The sequence below is a fragment of the Glycine soja genome, chromosome 8 (genome assembly GCF_004193775.1).
Source record: "Glycine soja cultivar W05 chromosome 8, ASM419377v2, whole genome shotgun sequence".
NCBI lineage: Eukaryota > Viridiplantae > Streptophyta > Magnoliopsida > Fabales > Fabaceae > Glycine > Glycine soja.
The window spans coordinates 1378803-1395477 of NC_041009.1; the positions used below are offsets into that span (position 1 = coordinate 1378803).

At 32.3% G+C, this 16675-nt stretch overlaps 1 protein-coding gene, 1 non-coding gene and 1 pseudogene across 2 annotated transcripts; all 3 read right to left on the minus strand.

Moving 5' to 3' along the window:
• Positions 1-4291: 4291 nt before the first annotated feature.
• On the minus strand, positions 4292-7753 carry LOC114421931. Its single transcript, XM_028388072.1, has 3 exons — positions 6738-7753; positions 4867-5409; positions 4292-4687 (listed from the first exon to the last, which is right to left on the minus strand). Exons 1-3 carry the CDS (start codon positions 7602-7604, stop codon positions 4586-4588), a joined length of 1512 nt encoding a protein of 503 aa, XP_028243873.1. The 5' UTR covers positions 7605-7753; the 3' UTR covers positions 4292-4585.
• A 4352-nt stretch (positions 7754-12105) lies between these two features.
• LOC114424850 lies at positions 12106-12216 on the minus strand (annotated as a pseudogene).
• Positions 12217-16318: 4102 nt separating this feature from the next.
• LOC114424847 lies at positions 16319-16435 on the minus strand. The gene has a single exon (XR_003669138.1). It is a non-coding gene; the product is annotated as a U5 spliceosomal RNA (small nuclear RNA).
• Between the last annotated feature and the right edge of the window lie 240 nt (positions 16436-16675).

Here is a 16675-nt window from a genome sequence, read left to right on the forward strand (position 1 = left end):
TTGGTGGCAACCACATGCGATTCAAATGTTTTGTAAGAAATTCGAGCATGGGTGGTTATTGATCAAAAGTATTATTTCCCTGTCAAGCATTTAAACATTGACCCTCGTGTTTGAATGAAGAATTTCAGTATTTGAAAAAATTGAAAATGTATATAAATTAAATTACATCAATTCAATCACCTTCATTTCTAAAATAATTTGTTTGGATGTTAACTAAGTTGTGAAATTATTCAGAATTTGATGCCTACAAAAACTTTCGCTCATTGACACCAGGTACACAAGATTGTACAAAATGAAAAGTTCATAAACTTATTTGAAAAACTTTTTAGTCATTTATATTCTTGCATCTCTCTCACGTATTAGATGTAGCCAAATTAATAACACAGGCTGAATTTGTTCAGAAAAACTTGATTTTATTTCAACAAAATACATCCTTAAAAAGATACGAAACCGAAAAAAACATTAGATGTGTCTAACTCTTGAACCTAAAATTAACCTTACCCAAATTCAAATGACAACTATTTGACTCATACAAGTTGCGACATTGGGTTTCTTTGAGTCGTGTCTCGTTGTGTCAACATCGTGGAATTAGAGCCTCAGCCACATTTATAGGTGACATGGTCATGGGGAATTTAGTTCATTGCATGACCTAAGCCGTTGCGAATGACTCATCTGCTAGTAGCTAGTTTTGTCTTTCGTGACTACTTCAACAATATCTCTATTCCACCGCAACTGAATGCGAGATACGCAGTCTACTTAAAAAATACTCAGTCTCAAACACTTTTAACTTATTTAATTACACTTAATTTTCTCTATTTTCTGAATACGAGACTTGTAATTCTTCAACGTAAGTTTTGTTGTAAACTTGTAGTGACTGTATGATTTGTAAAAGTTTTTAACTCAATCATCCAAACAAGTTATTATTTGGAGATAAAAAAAAATGTTAGATGCTCTAAAAAAATATCCTTTCAAAATTAATTACTTCATCCAAACACTTTAATGGGTTTTAAAAACATCAATAAATTTTGCAGGGTAAATTGTATCTTTCTAAACAAAAAGAAAGTCTAGCTCAATATACATATAGTTGAATGGGATAAACTGTAATTCAGCCTTTTTGTGATCCACTTCTATATATAATTCTAGGCTGACGTGTTCACATCTGCATGTTATTACTCAAATATTCTATATAGATATTTATAAAATAGACAAAATGAAACATATGTCATGCAGCTAGAGAAAAGAGTGAGAGAGGGAGAATGACATTGATTTCAAATTCATAAGGTACGTGAGATAAAAAATTCGTGTATATTTGAAATAACTGTTCCGGAAACTGATCACTTCATGAGAATCACGCTACACGAATTATTCGGGAATCTGATATACGTATCTCCACGCTTGGGTGTTGGGTCTATCCAATTAACAATTAATATTCTTTTATAAGAACAACTAGTTGTATATTATATATTAGCACGATAATGCTCAACTGTGGTTACGTATTAAGGTAGCAAAAATAGTTAAGCAGTGGAAAAAATGTAAAATCTGCCAATGACTCACGATGCATGAATGAATATGATAGTATCAGCGAGTGTTCCCTATATTTTGTAATTGCCAAAATGTTTGATGGTTTGGGTTAACGATGTGCTTTATTTGCTTGAAAAATGTTGCGTTTTATCTGTCAAATAAGATTTTAATGATTATACATTTTTAGTGTGAAAGGTTTATACGATTTTTCGATTGCAAAATATTGTTATTGTTAGTATAATTTTTAAAGTATTTATTATAAAAGTGAAAAAAAAAAATCCTATGAGACAAACGCTTAAATTGTTATATAGTAAAATTTTGTCATTGTGTTGTTTATAACACCGGCAAAAGAGTGTAAAATTTACTATAATACATTTTTATTATTAATTATCTTAGTATAACTATTATTATAAAATAATATATATATATATATATATATATATATATATATATATATGTATGTATGTATCATAAATATTATTTTATATATTGTAATATGTAATATGGTTACATGTCTTGAATTTGAGATAAAAAGTTCTCTTGTGAATATTGGAGTAACAAGTTTTAATGTATTTTTTATTCTTATTATTCTCAACTTAAAAATTAAATTTTGTTTTAATAAATTTTGAGATTTAATTATAATTTTAAAAATTTAAACATGATATCCAAATATAATAAATATTTTCTATCCTTTGAGTTGCTATCATAAGTTTTAAAAACTAAATATCTTTTTCTTGCTGCAGCATCACAGTCGTGTATTTTTTGTTTAATTTATAGAATTTTAGTTTTCATATTTGTGGTCAATTATTATCACTTTTTTAGTTATTAATTAAATTTAATATATTAATTTTAAATTTATAATTTAATTTAATTTTTCTATCTGTCCCCTAGAAGAAAATATCATAGTTTTATCCCTATGTCATAAAATATCATCATTTTATATTAAAGTTTACATATATTTTGATTTTTTTTATGTACTAACTTTTTGTTTTAATTCCTTTATAATTTGAGTTTGTGTTTGTCTATATTATCTTGTGAAAAAAGGTAAAAATGTAAATTGATTATCATATTCATAAGCATGTTGATATGTCACAATTATTTGAAAAATTATTTAACATAAAGAAAAAAATACTAACAACTAAGTAAGTGATATTTATAATGACACGTCATATTTTAATTTGAATAATAAGATTCATTAAATAAGACACTAATTTTAATCTATTTATAAAAAATAATATAAACAAAAACTTAAATTACTTCGCAACTATATAGTTTTCTTAAAAAAAATTAAGCACCCTCCCTCCCCCTTAACCTGGAGTCATGGGTCGTCTTCTATGCGGACTAGGCCTAGGGCCAACCTTGAAGACCATGTACTCCGGCAGTAATGGCTTAATGATAGGTCAAATGGACATTTATTTCCTACACTCACTATTGCATCAGACATCATTGCATTTCGAAAAGCTTATTCTGAAATATAAATTTATATTTCAAAATGAGTTTTCCATATGTAATGGAAGGCGCATGATGAAATAATGAGGATGCAGGATACAATAGTCTGCAAAGTGCTTCCAACTTTGGATGATGATGGTTTATAACATTAAAGTGCTTCTTTCATCCCACGAATTTTAAATTGTACCCCTATAATTTCAATATCCCAAATTTACCCCTTAATTAGGGGTGTTCAAATTCAAATCGGTTCAAAATAAAATCAAAAACCAAATTAAATCAATTTTTTTTATTTATTTGAATAATTTTTTTCTCAAACTAATCGGTTTTGTTTGATTTAAGATTAGTGTTTTTAAAACTAAATCAAACCCCAATATTTATATTACTTTAGTATTATATATTTTATGTATATAACACTTAAATTTACCGTTTTTGTAATATTATATATATAAAACTTATAGCACGCATACAAATTAATTAATTTGTATACAAAGGGGCATAAGTGCTAAAAGTCTTGAATTGATCACTTTGCTTCTTATTATTCTTTAACGCCGGGCTATGGATTTGAAGAGAATCGACAATTGAAATTCACAGAAGAATATCTCTTACAGTGGGCAAGAAGAGGAAAGGTGTAGTGAAGATGGGAATCGATAAACAAATTAATTAGAGCACGAACTATACCATTATATATATCATCTCCATTCTTTTTAATTAAAAATACATGTTATAATAAAAAATAAAAAAATTAATACACGTCTTAATTATATACTCAGTTAAACACATGTTTCGACTTTCAATAAAAAAAATTATTATTATAACTAATTTTAGTACACATTTTAATTACATTCTATAATTTAAATTTAATTCTAACAAAATTAATTATACTATATAAACAGGCTTTTAATATCTGAAAGATTCCAACTCGTTGATAATACATGATTTTGATTCATCTGTGACTCAACAGCTGTATTATAGAAGACAACACAACACACCGTAGTGTGGAAGGCAAGACAAAGTAGATCCGATAGCATCTTATTTTAGTAATCCGTATTCAGTGTAGTACTATTACAGAATCGGATTCTCGTGAATAGAGATCTATGAGAGAGAGAGAAAAAAATCAAGACAAAATTCATTAATCAATTGCATAAGATTTTGAACTTATTTTTGTATTTTTTATTATTAAAAAGTAAAATTAAAACTCCAAATTCCAATCTTAGTCACGTGTGTAATAAACAACTAATCTACTTAGTAAGTAATAACAGATTAGTTATAAAATTGGCAAGTCCGAAAAAATAGGTATTTCCTTTGCGAGAAGAAAGCATAATTAAAACCTGAGAAAATAGTAGAGTGGCGCATTAATCACGCATCTAAAAATTCTCTTTAATAGCACGTAAATTACAAATTATCCTTCTCCCAACGCCCATCCCCTCTACATTTTAGTTTAAATGACAAATCTCTTTATACATGGACCTTTCCCCCAACTCTCTCAACCCTTTTCAGTGAAACCCGGGGAAAATTTACAAAAATTTCTCAGAGTGGGCTACCCAATAAATAAAGAAATATGCTTTTTAAGAAACTCCACGAGACATGTAATTTATTAGTAACATTAATATCACCTTTATGTTTCGCTTACCTCACCATCCCTACACATATCCACATCTATCACCATGGTCCCTTTCTCCTTTGACTTCCTCACTCTGCAACAGTTTCTCCTCGGAGCCTATGAAAAGAAACCCAAATCAATTTCCCATGCCAGTGCTAACAAAACGGTAAATTTTGTAAGTTAAAACATTCAACTTCAAATACTCAAAATAGGTTAGTAGGAAAGTATAGAATTTCTAATGACCTTCACGTGTTGCCAGTATAATTTTTAACCTAAGGAAACTCAGAAGAACTTACTCTGTCCCATAGATGCGGATCTGGCTTCTTGTATACCTCCACTTTGTCAAAAGCAGCAGGATTAGCCATCTTCCACCTGCAATCAGGATGAGGGACGCGGTGCCTTTCATATTCACTCACTATTTGTTGCATTGTAGAATTGTATTTAGCCTTTGAGAAGTAAAACACAAAAGGCTTCTGGCATGGATTTCGGCTAACTGGACGTGTGTTGAATGCATATGCAGTGTAATCAGCTCTTCTATACCAATTCAAGAATGTTCTTGAAGGCATTTCCATCTCACGTGGTGAAAACACGCCGCGAAATATCTCAACAGCAAAACCCCACGAAACAGAAACGGTCCAGCTCTTTGATTTGTCGTAGCATATGGATTGCTGCATGAGTCCTGCTGAGTCAAGCTTCATTGGTATAGTGAGCCGTTGAAGGGCTTCTACTTGAGTCACGTTGGGGAAGATAGGCTCAACCACATCGAGGTGGTGCAGTGACACCAATGGAGTCACGGGATGAGACGCAAGAAGGCCGAACAGGTTTCCATACACATCATACTGTTCCAATAAATCAGGGGCAGTCAGTATACAAGTTATCAGAATGGAATGCATTCACTTGCAAGACTACATTCCTATTCCTTTGTCTATAACTAGGAATTTTCATGACTTTGCTGCTCTGTTTCTGTTCAACAAAATGAAATGCTACTGGAGTTTTTTTTTATTAATGGTCAAAGTATTCGATATTTTGAAAATTTTAAGAAATATTTAATGTTCTCATTTTTGGATCAATTAGAATTGGAATTATTTAATACTACATAGTAATAACTGTTTTATTTCTCAATAACTGCCCTTATGTTACTCGTTAACAAAACCCATTAGAATAATAGAATCACATAGGAAGATAAAGGAGGAGTAACCGATGACAATTTATAGCAATTGTCTCTGCTCTTCAAAGTACAATCTGAAGTTAGGACAAAAAGCTTTTACCACGTAGCCTAATTGCCTCCACAACTGTGACAACAACTCAAAACTTAGATTGCTTATAGTCAAAATCTGCAATGCCTAACATTCTACTCCACATGGAGCTCTACCAATCATAACGCTGCAGCATAAAGTCAAATTTTATAAACCAAAACGACAGAAGCACCATGGTTTTCCACCACCCACCACCAACCCTCTAAACCAAATGACTTAAACATGCTTTTTATTGCTTTACACTAGTAGTAGTACATACATAAGTTGTTAGTAATAATTTCTAAAATTATATTTTAGTAATGTCAAATTTTGAAATCCTTAATCTTGTCCTTTTAATTTTCTTAATTCTTGCACCCTTAATGGCCCCAGTCGTAATTATGAAGTGCGCCTAATTCAGCAAGCTCTCCATTTGTTTGTAAACTAATTATAATTATAATTTAAATTATTTATAAAAAGCACAGTTTTATTTCTCAAAAAAAAAAAATGTGAATACAATACTCCATATCAGCCGAATAAAAGAATTTATTGGGAGGTGTAAATTAAACAACCGCAGGCCAACGCAGACAATTAAATAGCACAAACCAGAAATTGAATGCAGGGGTCGAATTCCGCCAAGGAAACATAAAGATAAAAAAAAAAAATCTAATTAATGCGATTGGATCCGACACCGACACCGACAGCGACAGCACTTCTCTCTTTACACGGGGCCCAGGTAAAACCAGATTCAGCAATTCTGGTGACGCGCAAAGTTTTTATTTAAACCATAATTATAAATAGCAATTCGTTAAGAACCAACCAAACGCGCTCCACCAAGCATTAAAAAAGAAAAGTAAGATTAATGAAAAATAAAACAGAAATGAGAAAGCGAAATGATAGTAGTAATAATGATTAACAGTAAGAAAGAGCGGGACCTGGTGAAAACCGATTTCCTTGGTGAGTGGAACACCGAGTTCGGCCATACACGCTTGCATTCTATCATCAGAACCATAGAGAGCCGGGTAACGCTGAATGCAACGGTCCTGCATTTTCTGAAGAGCCTTCGCCAGAGGATAACTAATTGCAAAACCTCCTCCGCCATAGGCCATGTTGTAAGAGAAGAAAATGTTCTGCAAGTGACTCTCCGACAAGCTCCCTATGTAATACAACTCATTGTGATCGTATTTTCTCAAAACGCGAATTAGGTTTTCGGTGACGAAAACGGTGTCGTCGTCTCCCATCACGAACCACCGCACGTCCTTCATCCCCAGCCGCAGCGTCTCCGACACGATCCGCGAGATCCTAATCGCAGACCGGTGCCCTTGCCTGTTCGTGTACTTGAACCTCGCCGTGTCGCCGGAGATTCTCACCGGCGGGAGCGTGTCGCTGTTGTTTTCCTCCGATTTCACCTTCTCGTCGAGCCACACCACGCCGCGCATGTCCCTCGCTCTGTACCAGAGCTTGATGTAGCTCTTCCTCTGGTCCCATAGCTTGGCCGACGCCGCGATTCCGAACACCAAATGGCGGAGGTCCGTCCGGTCCTCGGGATTAGTCTCGCGGGAGCCTCGTCGGAGAACTGCGGCGGCGGAGGCGGTGGCATTGACGGCGATGATGGTTTTGGAGAATGGGGCGTCTTTGCAGGCGCGTGAGGTGGAGACAAGCTTGAGCGTGTAGACGAGGTAGGTGAGGGAGACGAAGAGGATGAGAAGGACAAGAAGTTTTGGTAATGTTGGGTGCTGTGGTGCAATGGGAGTTCTCATATGTTCCCAAAATAGCAGCTTCTCTGACTCTTTCTCACCCATTTTGGAAGGAATGAGAAATGCAGGCCTAAAAAGCCCAAAATTGACCTTCAAATTCACACACCCCTCCAATAGACTCTATAGTTTCAGTACTATGAGAATGGATTGTTTGGTTTCTGAACCAAACAGGTGCCATCATATCATAGGCTAACATACTGTGGGCCAAATAATAATCGTCTTATTAAATGCTGGTTTTTACTTCTTCGAAATTGACTGACCAATATTTTTATTTTTATATCCCTCGCAGTGTTGCAGATTTGCAGCTATGATATGATTACTTATAAATTGTTTATAATATATATATATATATTGAAAAAATCCATTGAGTATTCAATATTTTTCTGATCAATAAATTATAAATACAATCAATTAATTTCTTAAACTCTCTTTTTGTTTTAGGAACAGAGAAAGATTACTGGGGAAAGTTGTCTTTCTCATTCACTTTGTCTCTTTCTATAAAATGGAAAAAGTCTTTACTCTTTACTTAAGTTGATGTACATCAACTAATAATGTGTAAACACATTAAGAAACCAGGTCTCAATATCGATACTGGATTATAACAAAAGATATAATAGAAAGTAAGTGATGAAATTTGTTTTTAATCACAGTAAAAATGCCCCTAGATTGTTGTTTTTAATCAAATACGCTGTAACCATGTATACAGGACTATTGCCAATCAGAAACAAGACTTTCGTAATGCTTTGGGTATCTCTTATGCCCTTGTTTATGTATATTTTATTTGCTGGTAAAAAACACAACTTAATCAATTTTAAAAGTATCCTTCTTTTAAACTTATAATAATATACACTTGAATATAATTGCTAATATAGTGCTCAACCAAGTATAATGATATTATGATCGATTATCTTATGCTTTAAGTCTACACTGGAAGATGCTTTCCTAGGACGATGCCTAAGATTCTCACCTAATAAGACGACGTTTTCCTAAGATAATATTGTTTAGTTTGTAGTTGGCTAATAGAAAGTTCCGAGTTAAATTCATGTTATATTTCTTTAAATTTCCACTTCGTCAACACTGTAAATTAAATTCGGACATTATACACCTGTGCAGTCACATTCGCATAACCCACAAAGTAGCAATAAACCGTGATCGTTTTAAGATCAGGAAAATAAATTATCTAGTCTTAAAAATCATCAATACTCATGAATTGAGTAACTTCAGCAAACACCAGTGCTTCCCAAATTCGAAAAACATAAGGGCACCATCTCAGACAATGAATAATTTTTACTTAATTGGGGTCCCTACATCTTTGATGGGAATAATTATGATTAATTTTTAACAAGCTCCCAACCGGATGGTAAGCAAGGCATTATGAAATGTTAGCCAAATAAGAAATTTTACTTTTTTTCTGGACACTTGTGTGTGTATGTATTAACTAATTATTAGTGTTAAGATTTTTATGCTATAAATTAATTAGAAGTCTTTTAAGAAATGACTTTTAAAATTATTGTAAAATTCAATAAATTTATCTGTTGATTGTAATTAGACGGTAGTATAAAAAAATGCATTCTAATTGTATTCAATAAATATTCAATAGCCCCATCCGTACCTTTTTCAATTTTAGCAAATTAATGAAATCATTTTAGAGAAGTACAACACCGAAATATGGAAAACATTTTGGAAACGGTAGCTTGCTTTTTGTTATTTTTTTCGGTCGACTTTGTTCTGTTCAATGTTCAAACTTGACTGATCCTGTTGTTTCCATTTCGGTCTATTTAGTATCTTTTTGTTTTTTTAAATTTATTTTCAGGGATGGGAAGATCCGTGTTCCGAAGGAAGAAGAGTGTCAGCAATATTTTTTATTATTTAAAATTTATGTGTGTATTTTAGTTTGAGAATAAATTCAATAAATGAGAAACTATAAAACTTACATATTTAATGAGACCCTTATGATCCAAGAAGAGTATTAAATAATGTATTATTAGTATTTCTTTTAAAGGAATATGTTATGAAGTTGGGCCTTTATGCTGATGGGCAGGTATGAGCTACAGAAGATTAAGAGCGTGCTGGGAGGTAATTGTTGTAATTAACTATCAAATTGTTGATATAGCCGATAGAAGATGGACAATTTTAATATTGTGTTTCTGTAACATTAATATAGATTCGTATGAGTAAGTTTATGAATTTATAATTCTTAGGAGTAAACTTACGGATTATAATTTGTTTAAAATGTTTTACAAATTAATGATTAGGATTTTGAACTGACTTTTAAATTATTAATACGATACTCTGATTAATTATAGGTTAATTATATTATAAATTAATTAATATTACTATATATAATATTAAATTTTTTAATATATATATAAATTTACATAATAAATTTTGCGATAATTATTAGTAATGTATAATTATATTATAATAAAATCAAAATACATTATTTAAATATTATTTTTATTATGAATAATTTTAATCTAATAATATATTTTTTTACATATATAAATTTTAAATAAAATCTTAAATTTTATTAAAAAAAATTATATATAAATAAATTAATTATTAGATCAAAATTAATTTTTATAAAATTTATTAGATAATTTTATATGTACATTAGCAAAGCAATTGCCGTGCTTGGATGGCCATTTGGGAGGCACCAAATGTCCGTTTGCGTGTTCCAATGCACAAAATGAAGAAGTAACAATATCCTTGGAAACAAAAAAACATGGATTAAGTTCAACTGAACGGTAACCCAAACGTATACTCAGTTTGTGCTTCACATAATAAAGCCAATCAAACACAACAGTACCAATTTTTTAACACTCATATATCATATACATCTAGTTGACATTCTTATTTTTTTTTCTATCTCTCTCTTCTAATCATATCACTATATCTATATTTTTTCCTCTCAAAATGTCTAAGTAGCATAGAAATATCTATGCATCTTAATTCCAAACGCCATGCATTTTTCTTTAAAATAAAAAGGAATTATTTTCTCCTACAGCTGAGGCAAAAGCCTCCTGGTGAAACTGGATTGGATCATCTTAAACATGCTTTGTCAAATTCTATTTTTGATGAATTACCAAGTTCTGTATTTGTTTTTTCTGTTAAAAAAATCCTATATTTGTTTTATCTAGTTTTAATTTTTGTTTAAGGTTTCCTTAGGTACTTCCCACCGCCTAATGTCTCAGGGAATGATGATAAATTTTGGTAATAAGATATTCAGAAATTATATTATTAGAAATGTATCTTATATAGTTTACGTTAGAGGATTCGAATTATGAAACTATTTGTTAAATAACAACAAATAAAGTGGATAATTTTCAATTAAGGACTGTATTGTGAATAATAAATCAGAGGGATGAAAGTTGTTTCATGAAAATAACAGATGCAACGTCTGATACTAGTAATAGCACATTGTTTGTGTATCCCAAATGGCCTAGCTCATTGACTGGAATAAAGGTATTCTTAGGCCATTATCGTTAATCACACTGATACTTCATTCAACTACTTCATATCATCCTTGTATATGTTAAATTACAAATAAAAAATCATCATCCATCTTTAATTAGTAAAAGGCGAAAGAATATTTCGCTGTGTTTATCACACGGCTCTGTGATTTATACAATTACAAACCTTTCATTTTATAGCATAAACAGTTACTTGTTCTAGTTATACTTCTCAATGTGGACTTTAGTCAGAAGTGTAGACACCCGCAAGCTTGACACTATCCCGCAAGATCCGAGAAACTGCTGTCACATTCTTCCTCAGTCATGGATTATGAATACTTTATCTTTTTTGTTATGAAACTATTGTTCTTGCGTGTTTTGTGTGCTATTACTACTCTGTAAAGTCTTTTAAGGCTTGGGATATCTAGCTTGTAAACTAGGTTGATTTCTTTTAATTAAGGTGGTTGCTCTTGATCTTGCAGTGTTAGAGACTATATGAAAAACAACAAAAAAGCTACTTGTTGGACAGAAAAATCTCAACTAAAGACAAAGGAGTAAATATAGGTTATATAATTAGAATGAACCATAAAAGCATTTTGTCCAACCTTGTATTTCTAGTATCTAGTGCCTACTTTTTTGTTTTATCACTTTTATGGCTTTGCTTTTCTGAATTACTTTAGTTTTGACCGTACTTGTCTAGCTATTGCATAAAAATCTTCATTTTACTCATCAGTGTGCTGCTATGCAGATATCTTGAAGAAATGCCTAAGATTGAAGTTTCGGCATTGTTCTCTTGCTTGATTCAAGCCATTTCTCTGGCCTGATTCTTCTACTTCTACATAACCTGGATGCTACACCTAAGCTAGCATAATGGCATAGCATGATATCGAAGAAAGTAACAATTATTTTTATTCCCTAAATTAGTTTGCAGACAGAGATTATACATAATCTGGCTATGTAAATAGATAATAGATAACAGTGTACAATCAATCAGCATAACCACAATTAAGTTATAACTTAAAGTAATGCCTGAAAATTCTGTTAAATATTTAGTCACAATGGACAAAAGGTAGGTCTTTGCAAGAACCATAACTTTGACATAACATCATCAAATCATTATTAAACTAAAAATAATTTGAGTGACAGTAACACGGCATTCTTTAGTAAAAGGCGAAAGAATAGTTGGCTCTGTTTCTAACCCACGGGTCCGTGCTCTTAGTATAGGCATTTCACTTGCTATTAGTATAACACTCAATGTGGGCTTGATGGGAAATATACACAGCCGCACACTTAACACTCTTCGATAATGTGTGCTACCCCTCATCCAATAGAATACTGTTCCCAGAGTTTTTGCAGGCAATTATCACTCTGTAAAGTCTTTGGGGCCTGGAATAACTAGTTTATGTTATGTTTATTTCTTTTAAGGTTGTTAATTTTCTGATGCTATGGAGTCAAAGTCCTTGTTATGACCAAAGACCCAAAAAAGGAAAGACCTATTTTTTTTTGTTGAAAGGAAAGAGCTAATTGTTGCTCAGTGAAAAATCTCAATTAATGAAGAACAGTAAACATGAGTTATACAATAGAATGAAGTGTAAAGCATTTTGCCCAATCCACTTCGTCTCTACTCTTTTTTCCCCCCCTTAATTTAAGTCTGATTTAAGCCGAGCTGCTGCAATAGAAACTTCATTTTACTCATCACTATGGTAGTGCACTGGTACGCATATTTCATGAAGAAGCGCTTAAGTTTGAAACCATTTCTTTTATTCATCAAAAGACTTAAAAGTAGACAGAGGCTGCTCATGCAACGCAAAATTATCACAAGCAAGTCTAACAAGAGCATCAACACACGAATTCCCTTCTCAATAGATATGATGAATTTTGACCTGCCAATTTCCACTTATCAACTTCCTAATCCCTTGAATTACAGGATTTAGAATACTTTGAACCACAGCTAGGGGTGTGCGAAAAAATGAGTTTGGACCAAACCAGATTGTAACCAAACCTAATTTGAAGTGGTTTTTATTTGAATTAGTTCAAGAAAAAAGAAGTGTATTGCTTGATAAAATCAATTCAGTTAACCAAATTGTTTCTATAAAATCGACTCGATTAATCGAACTGATTTTTACCTTAATTTTTTTTCTTTTAAAAAGCAGTTTAAAAATCAATTCCGAACTTGTTGGGCTCCTAGAAACATTTTAAAACTAATTCATTTTAAAACCAAAATTTTGAAACCAATTCAGTTTTGAATCGGTTTTCAAACCCGTTCAACTATTTGAATATAAAATCGAATCAGTTAAAACAGTTCGAAACTAATTTAATTCGATTTTTTTACCAAACTAGTTTTTGCACACCCCTAACCACAGCCATGGAAAGACCTTCATAAACACCCCACATCTCTGCTATATATTCTTGGGGAAACCAGTTTCATCTCTAAGGAGACCCCCACATCTTGCTTCTCCTGATGGACCTTTGACAGATCCATCTGTATTACCCAACCTTCCATGGGTTCCTTCCAATAAACAACGCATATTAGAGTATGACCAACAATTAGATTGATCACTTCCCATGATAGGATCATTATAATTTAATTAGCCTAATTCAAACATACTACATTTTACTTAGCCTCCATATACCTAACACCTCAAACAAGTGTCTTTTGAACTTGAAATTTAGACAATATACACAGATCCACAAATAAGTAAGTTTGAATTATGTAAAATATTTATTTGGCAGCCTACGGCTCCTATTATGGAGAGAATCGTTTGCACAGTGTGACTTATTGAACTGATTTAACTTCTTTCATGTGCTCATTTTAAAATTGAAGAGCGAAAATAGTTACTTGCAACTAGTGGATAGTCGCATATCGTTTGTCTACTCCAATGACCAAGAACATTGATTGATATCAATACAATGGCTGTCATTTTTACATAGAGGATGTTATTAAGTATTCTTTAACCAGTTAGCCGATCCTATATAAAAAATAGTTCAAGTTGGTGCAGTGTTAGGTTAAGCTCTCCAAGAAAACAGTACGGTCTATGGTTTAATTTGACTAATTAATAAGCGACAGAGAGATATATAACTTGGTTTAGTTTTGATTGTTTTTCAGCTTTCATATAAAGGCAAGTGGATAAACAATTGAAAGAGGGATAACCTCAGTGTGATGAAAACAATGGATCCAACTTGTTTCTGATACCCGTGTGAAATTGACAAAATAATTACTTTGTAACTAGTAGTAGCACATTGTTTCTTGACCAAATTAACCAAGAATATTCATTGGAACTATATTTCCGAATCTGATTGGTCAAATAAAAAAAATTAGAATTGGATTAAGTATGACAACAAAACCCGGTGGATCAGTGGTTTTAACCATCATAGGAATACAGGGTGAGCTGGTTTCTGGTTTAATGGTTTTCATGGGTTCAAACTTCAAATAGAGTTAGCTAGTTCTAGTATTACTTTATTGCATATATAGCATGGTCTATCATCTATAATATATATAGACTCAATCATCTATCTGTTTTCTGAAAATTATGTTTGAGATATATGAATCACTCTTTACTTCAAACATCTCATTAACACCTTTTTTTTTTCTATTTTTCTATCATATCATATCACCTGATATACCTACAATTTTGTATTCTTTTTTCTCTTTCTCTCATTAGGTGTCAAATAGATGAGAGGGTGTCCATGAATCATTTTTTGTTTGGCAAATAAATTCTGATTGTCCAACATATGTCTAGGCACACACGAGACAAGTAACAACCTTGTTTCATCTTCATTGACCAGACAATCAGCAGCACTCAGAAACTTTAAGTTCATAATTTACTGCAGGAATTGTAATTACCCCCCGCCCCCTATACTCATTAGGTGCATATACATCTAGTGAGAGTATTGTTTAGATGCATAAATATTATTGTTGATATAGGGGATTTACCACTACTGTGGATAGCGCAGCAGATTCCATGCCAGCAAAATTATCCTCTATCACGTGTTTATTATATATATTGATCCTTATCAGGCTCTCAACCGTGCGTGTATATATATGAATATTTGTATGCACAAGTTGATACTTTAGCCCCACTGACTGCAACTGGTATTAAGAAATGCAAACAAAATTAAGAAAAAGGAAAAAATTAATGACCTAATCACATTACCGGAAACTAACACCAAGGTTTAAAAGTCAGCCTCAAATACCACTTGCACGTGTTAATTCAGACAGCTATAGAGTAGGAAAATCAGTTGCACGAATACTATACTAAAACAAATGTTAAAATCTTATCCATTGAATTTAAATTGAAGATTTAAAAACAAAACCTTTGACAGAAATCAAAGGCATGGGATTACAGCTTAGAATTCGTACTAATGAGCATTTTCCTAATTCAAATGGGAGGGGTTGAGGGTTGAAAACATTTCTATATTTGAAGCTATACAATAATTTCTCCAAGCATATTATAATTTTCTAATAAGATAATTCGGGATCTATATAAACTCCTAGACCTTACACTCTTCCTCATCCTCATCTTAAAAACACACTACCTGCTAACAAAGCATCTTCAGACACAATGAATGACCGTGTCCGACATGCTCCAGCTGCAGAAGTTGCCAACAGGGACAGGTCCCAAGGAGTCACAAAGTCACTTCCAAAAAGAGGGCAGATTAAGTCCAAGATAGTGGCAAGTGCCTTTCATTGCATCACCAATGTAATTTGTCAAGCCTCGTCAGCTGGTGGCCTGCATTTTCCAAGACAAAAATAGTCACTTAGCTTGAAGCAGGGCTGATTAATGCTTAAGGATTTTCTTGTTTGTATATTGTATCATTTAGTTTTTCTCCTTCCTCCTGTAACTTCTATTGTTGTTATTATTATTATACACATGGCTCCATGCTTTTCCCCCTTCTTGGTTTCCTATATACAGCTTTCGAAAATAATTTAATCCAACCTATATATATAAAGGATGACATGCACTAATAAATAAGTAAACTTAAGATAAAATTGTTACACGCAAATAGTTTTATTTTTTAAAATCCACCAATGTATATAAAAGGGAGTTCGCTTTAATACACTGCCTTAGTAGCACACACTTATCACTATTTTCGTAGTAACTTTAGCTTCCTTCTTTTCTTCTAATTTTGTATTCCTTACTTTCTAGCAAGTTTATATGGTTGTTTTATGATAACGGACTTAATTATACTTTAATGGGAAGGCATGTCAAACAGCAGGAAATAAAAGAAAATAGAATGGTCTAATAACAATAACAAAATAGCAAGAAAAACTTCAAAAAAACTGAAACATAAGACTGTAATTGCAGGATCTTCCTATTAGAAAGACCCTTTCAAAAATAAGCGTATGCTGCTTTAGGTGACAGAAACACGGTATTCTTTAGTAAAAGGCGAAAGAATAGTTCGCTTTGTTTCTATCACACAGCTCCGTGGTAAGCATAACCAATTACCCTTAATTATATAGCATAGATAGTTTACTTGCTCTTAGTATACCATTCTATGTGGGCTTTCGGTAATAAAATGTAGACACCACACGTTTAACACTCTCCAGTCTCCAATCATCTGTGCTGCCCCTCATCCAATCAAGATTGAAGATACTGCTCTCAGGTCCTCCCTCATCTACTATTGTGAATACTTGAATTTCCATCTCACTTTTTATTTTTTCTA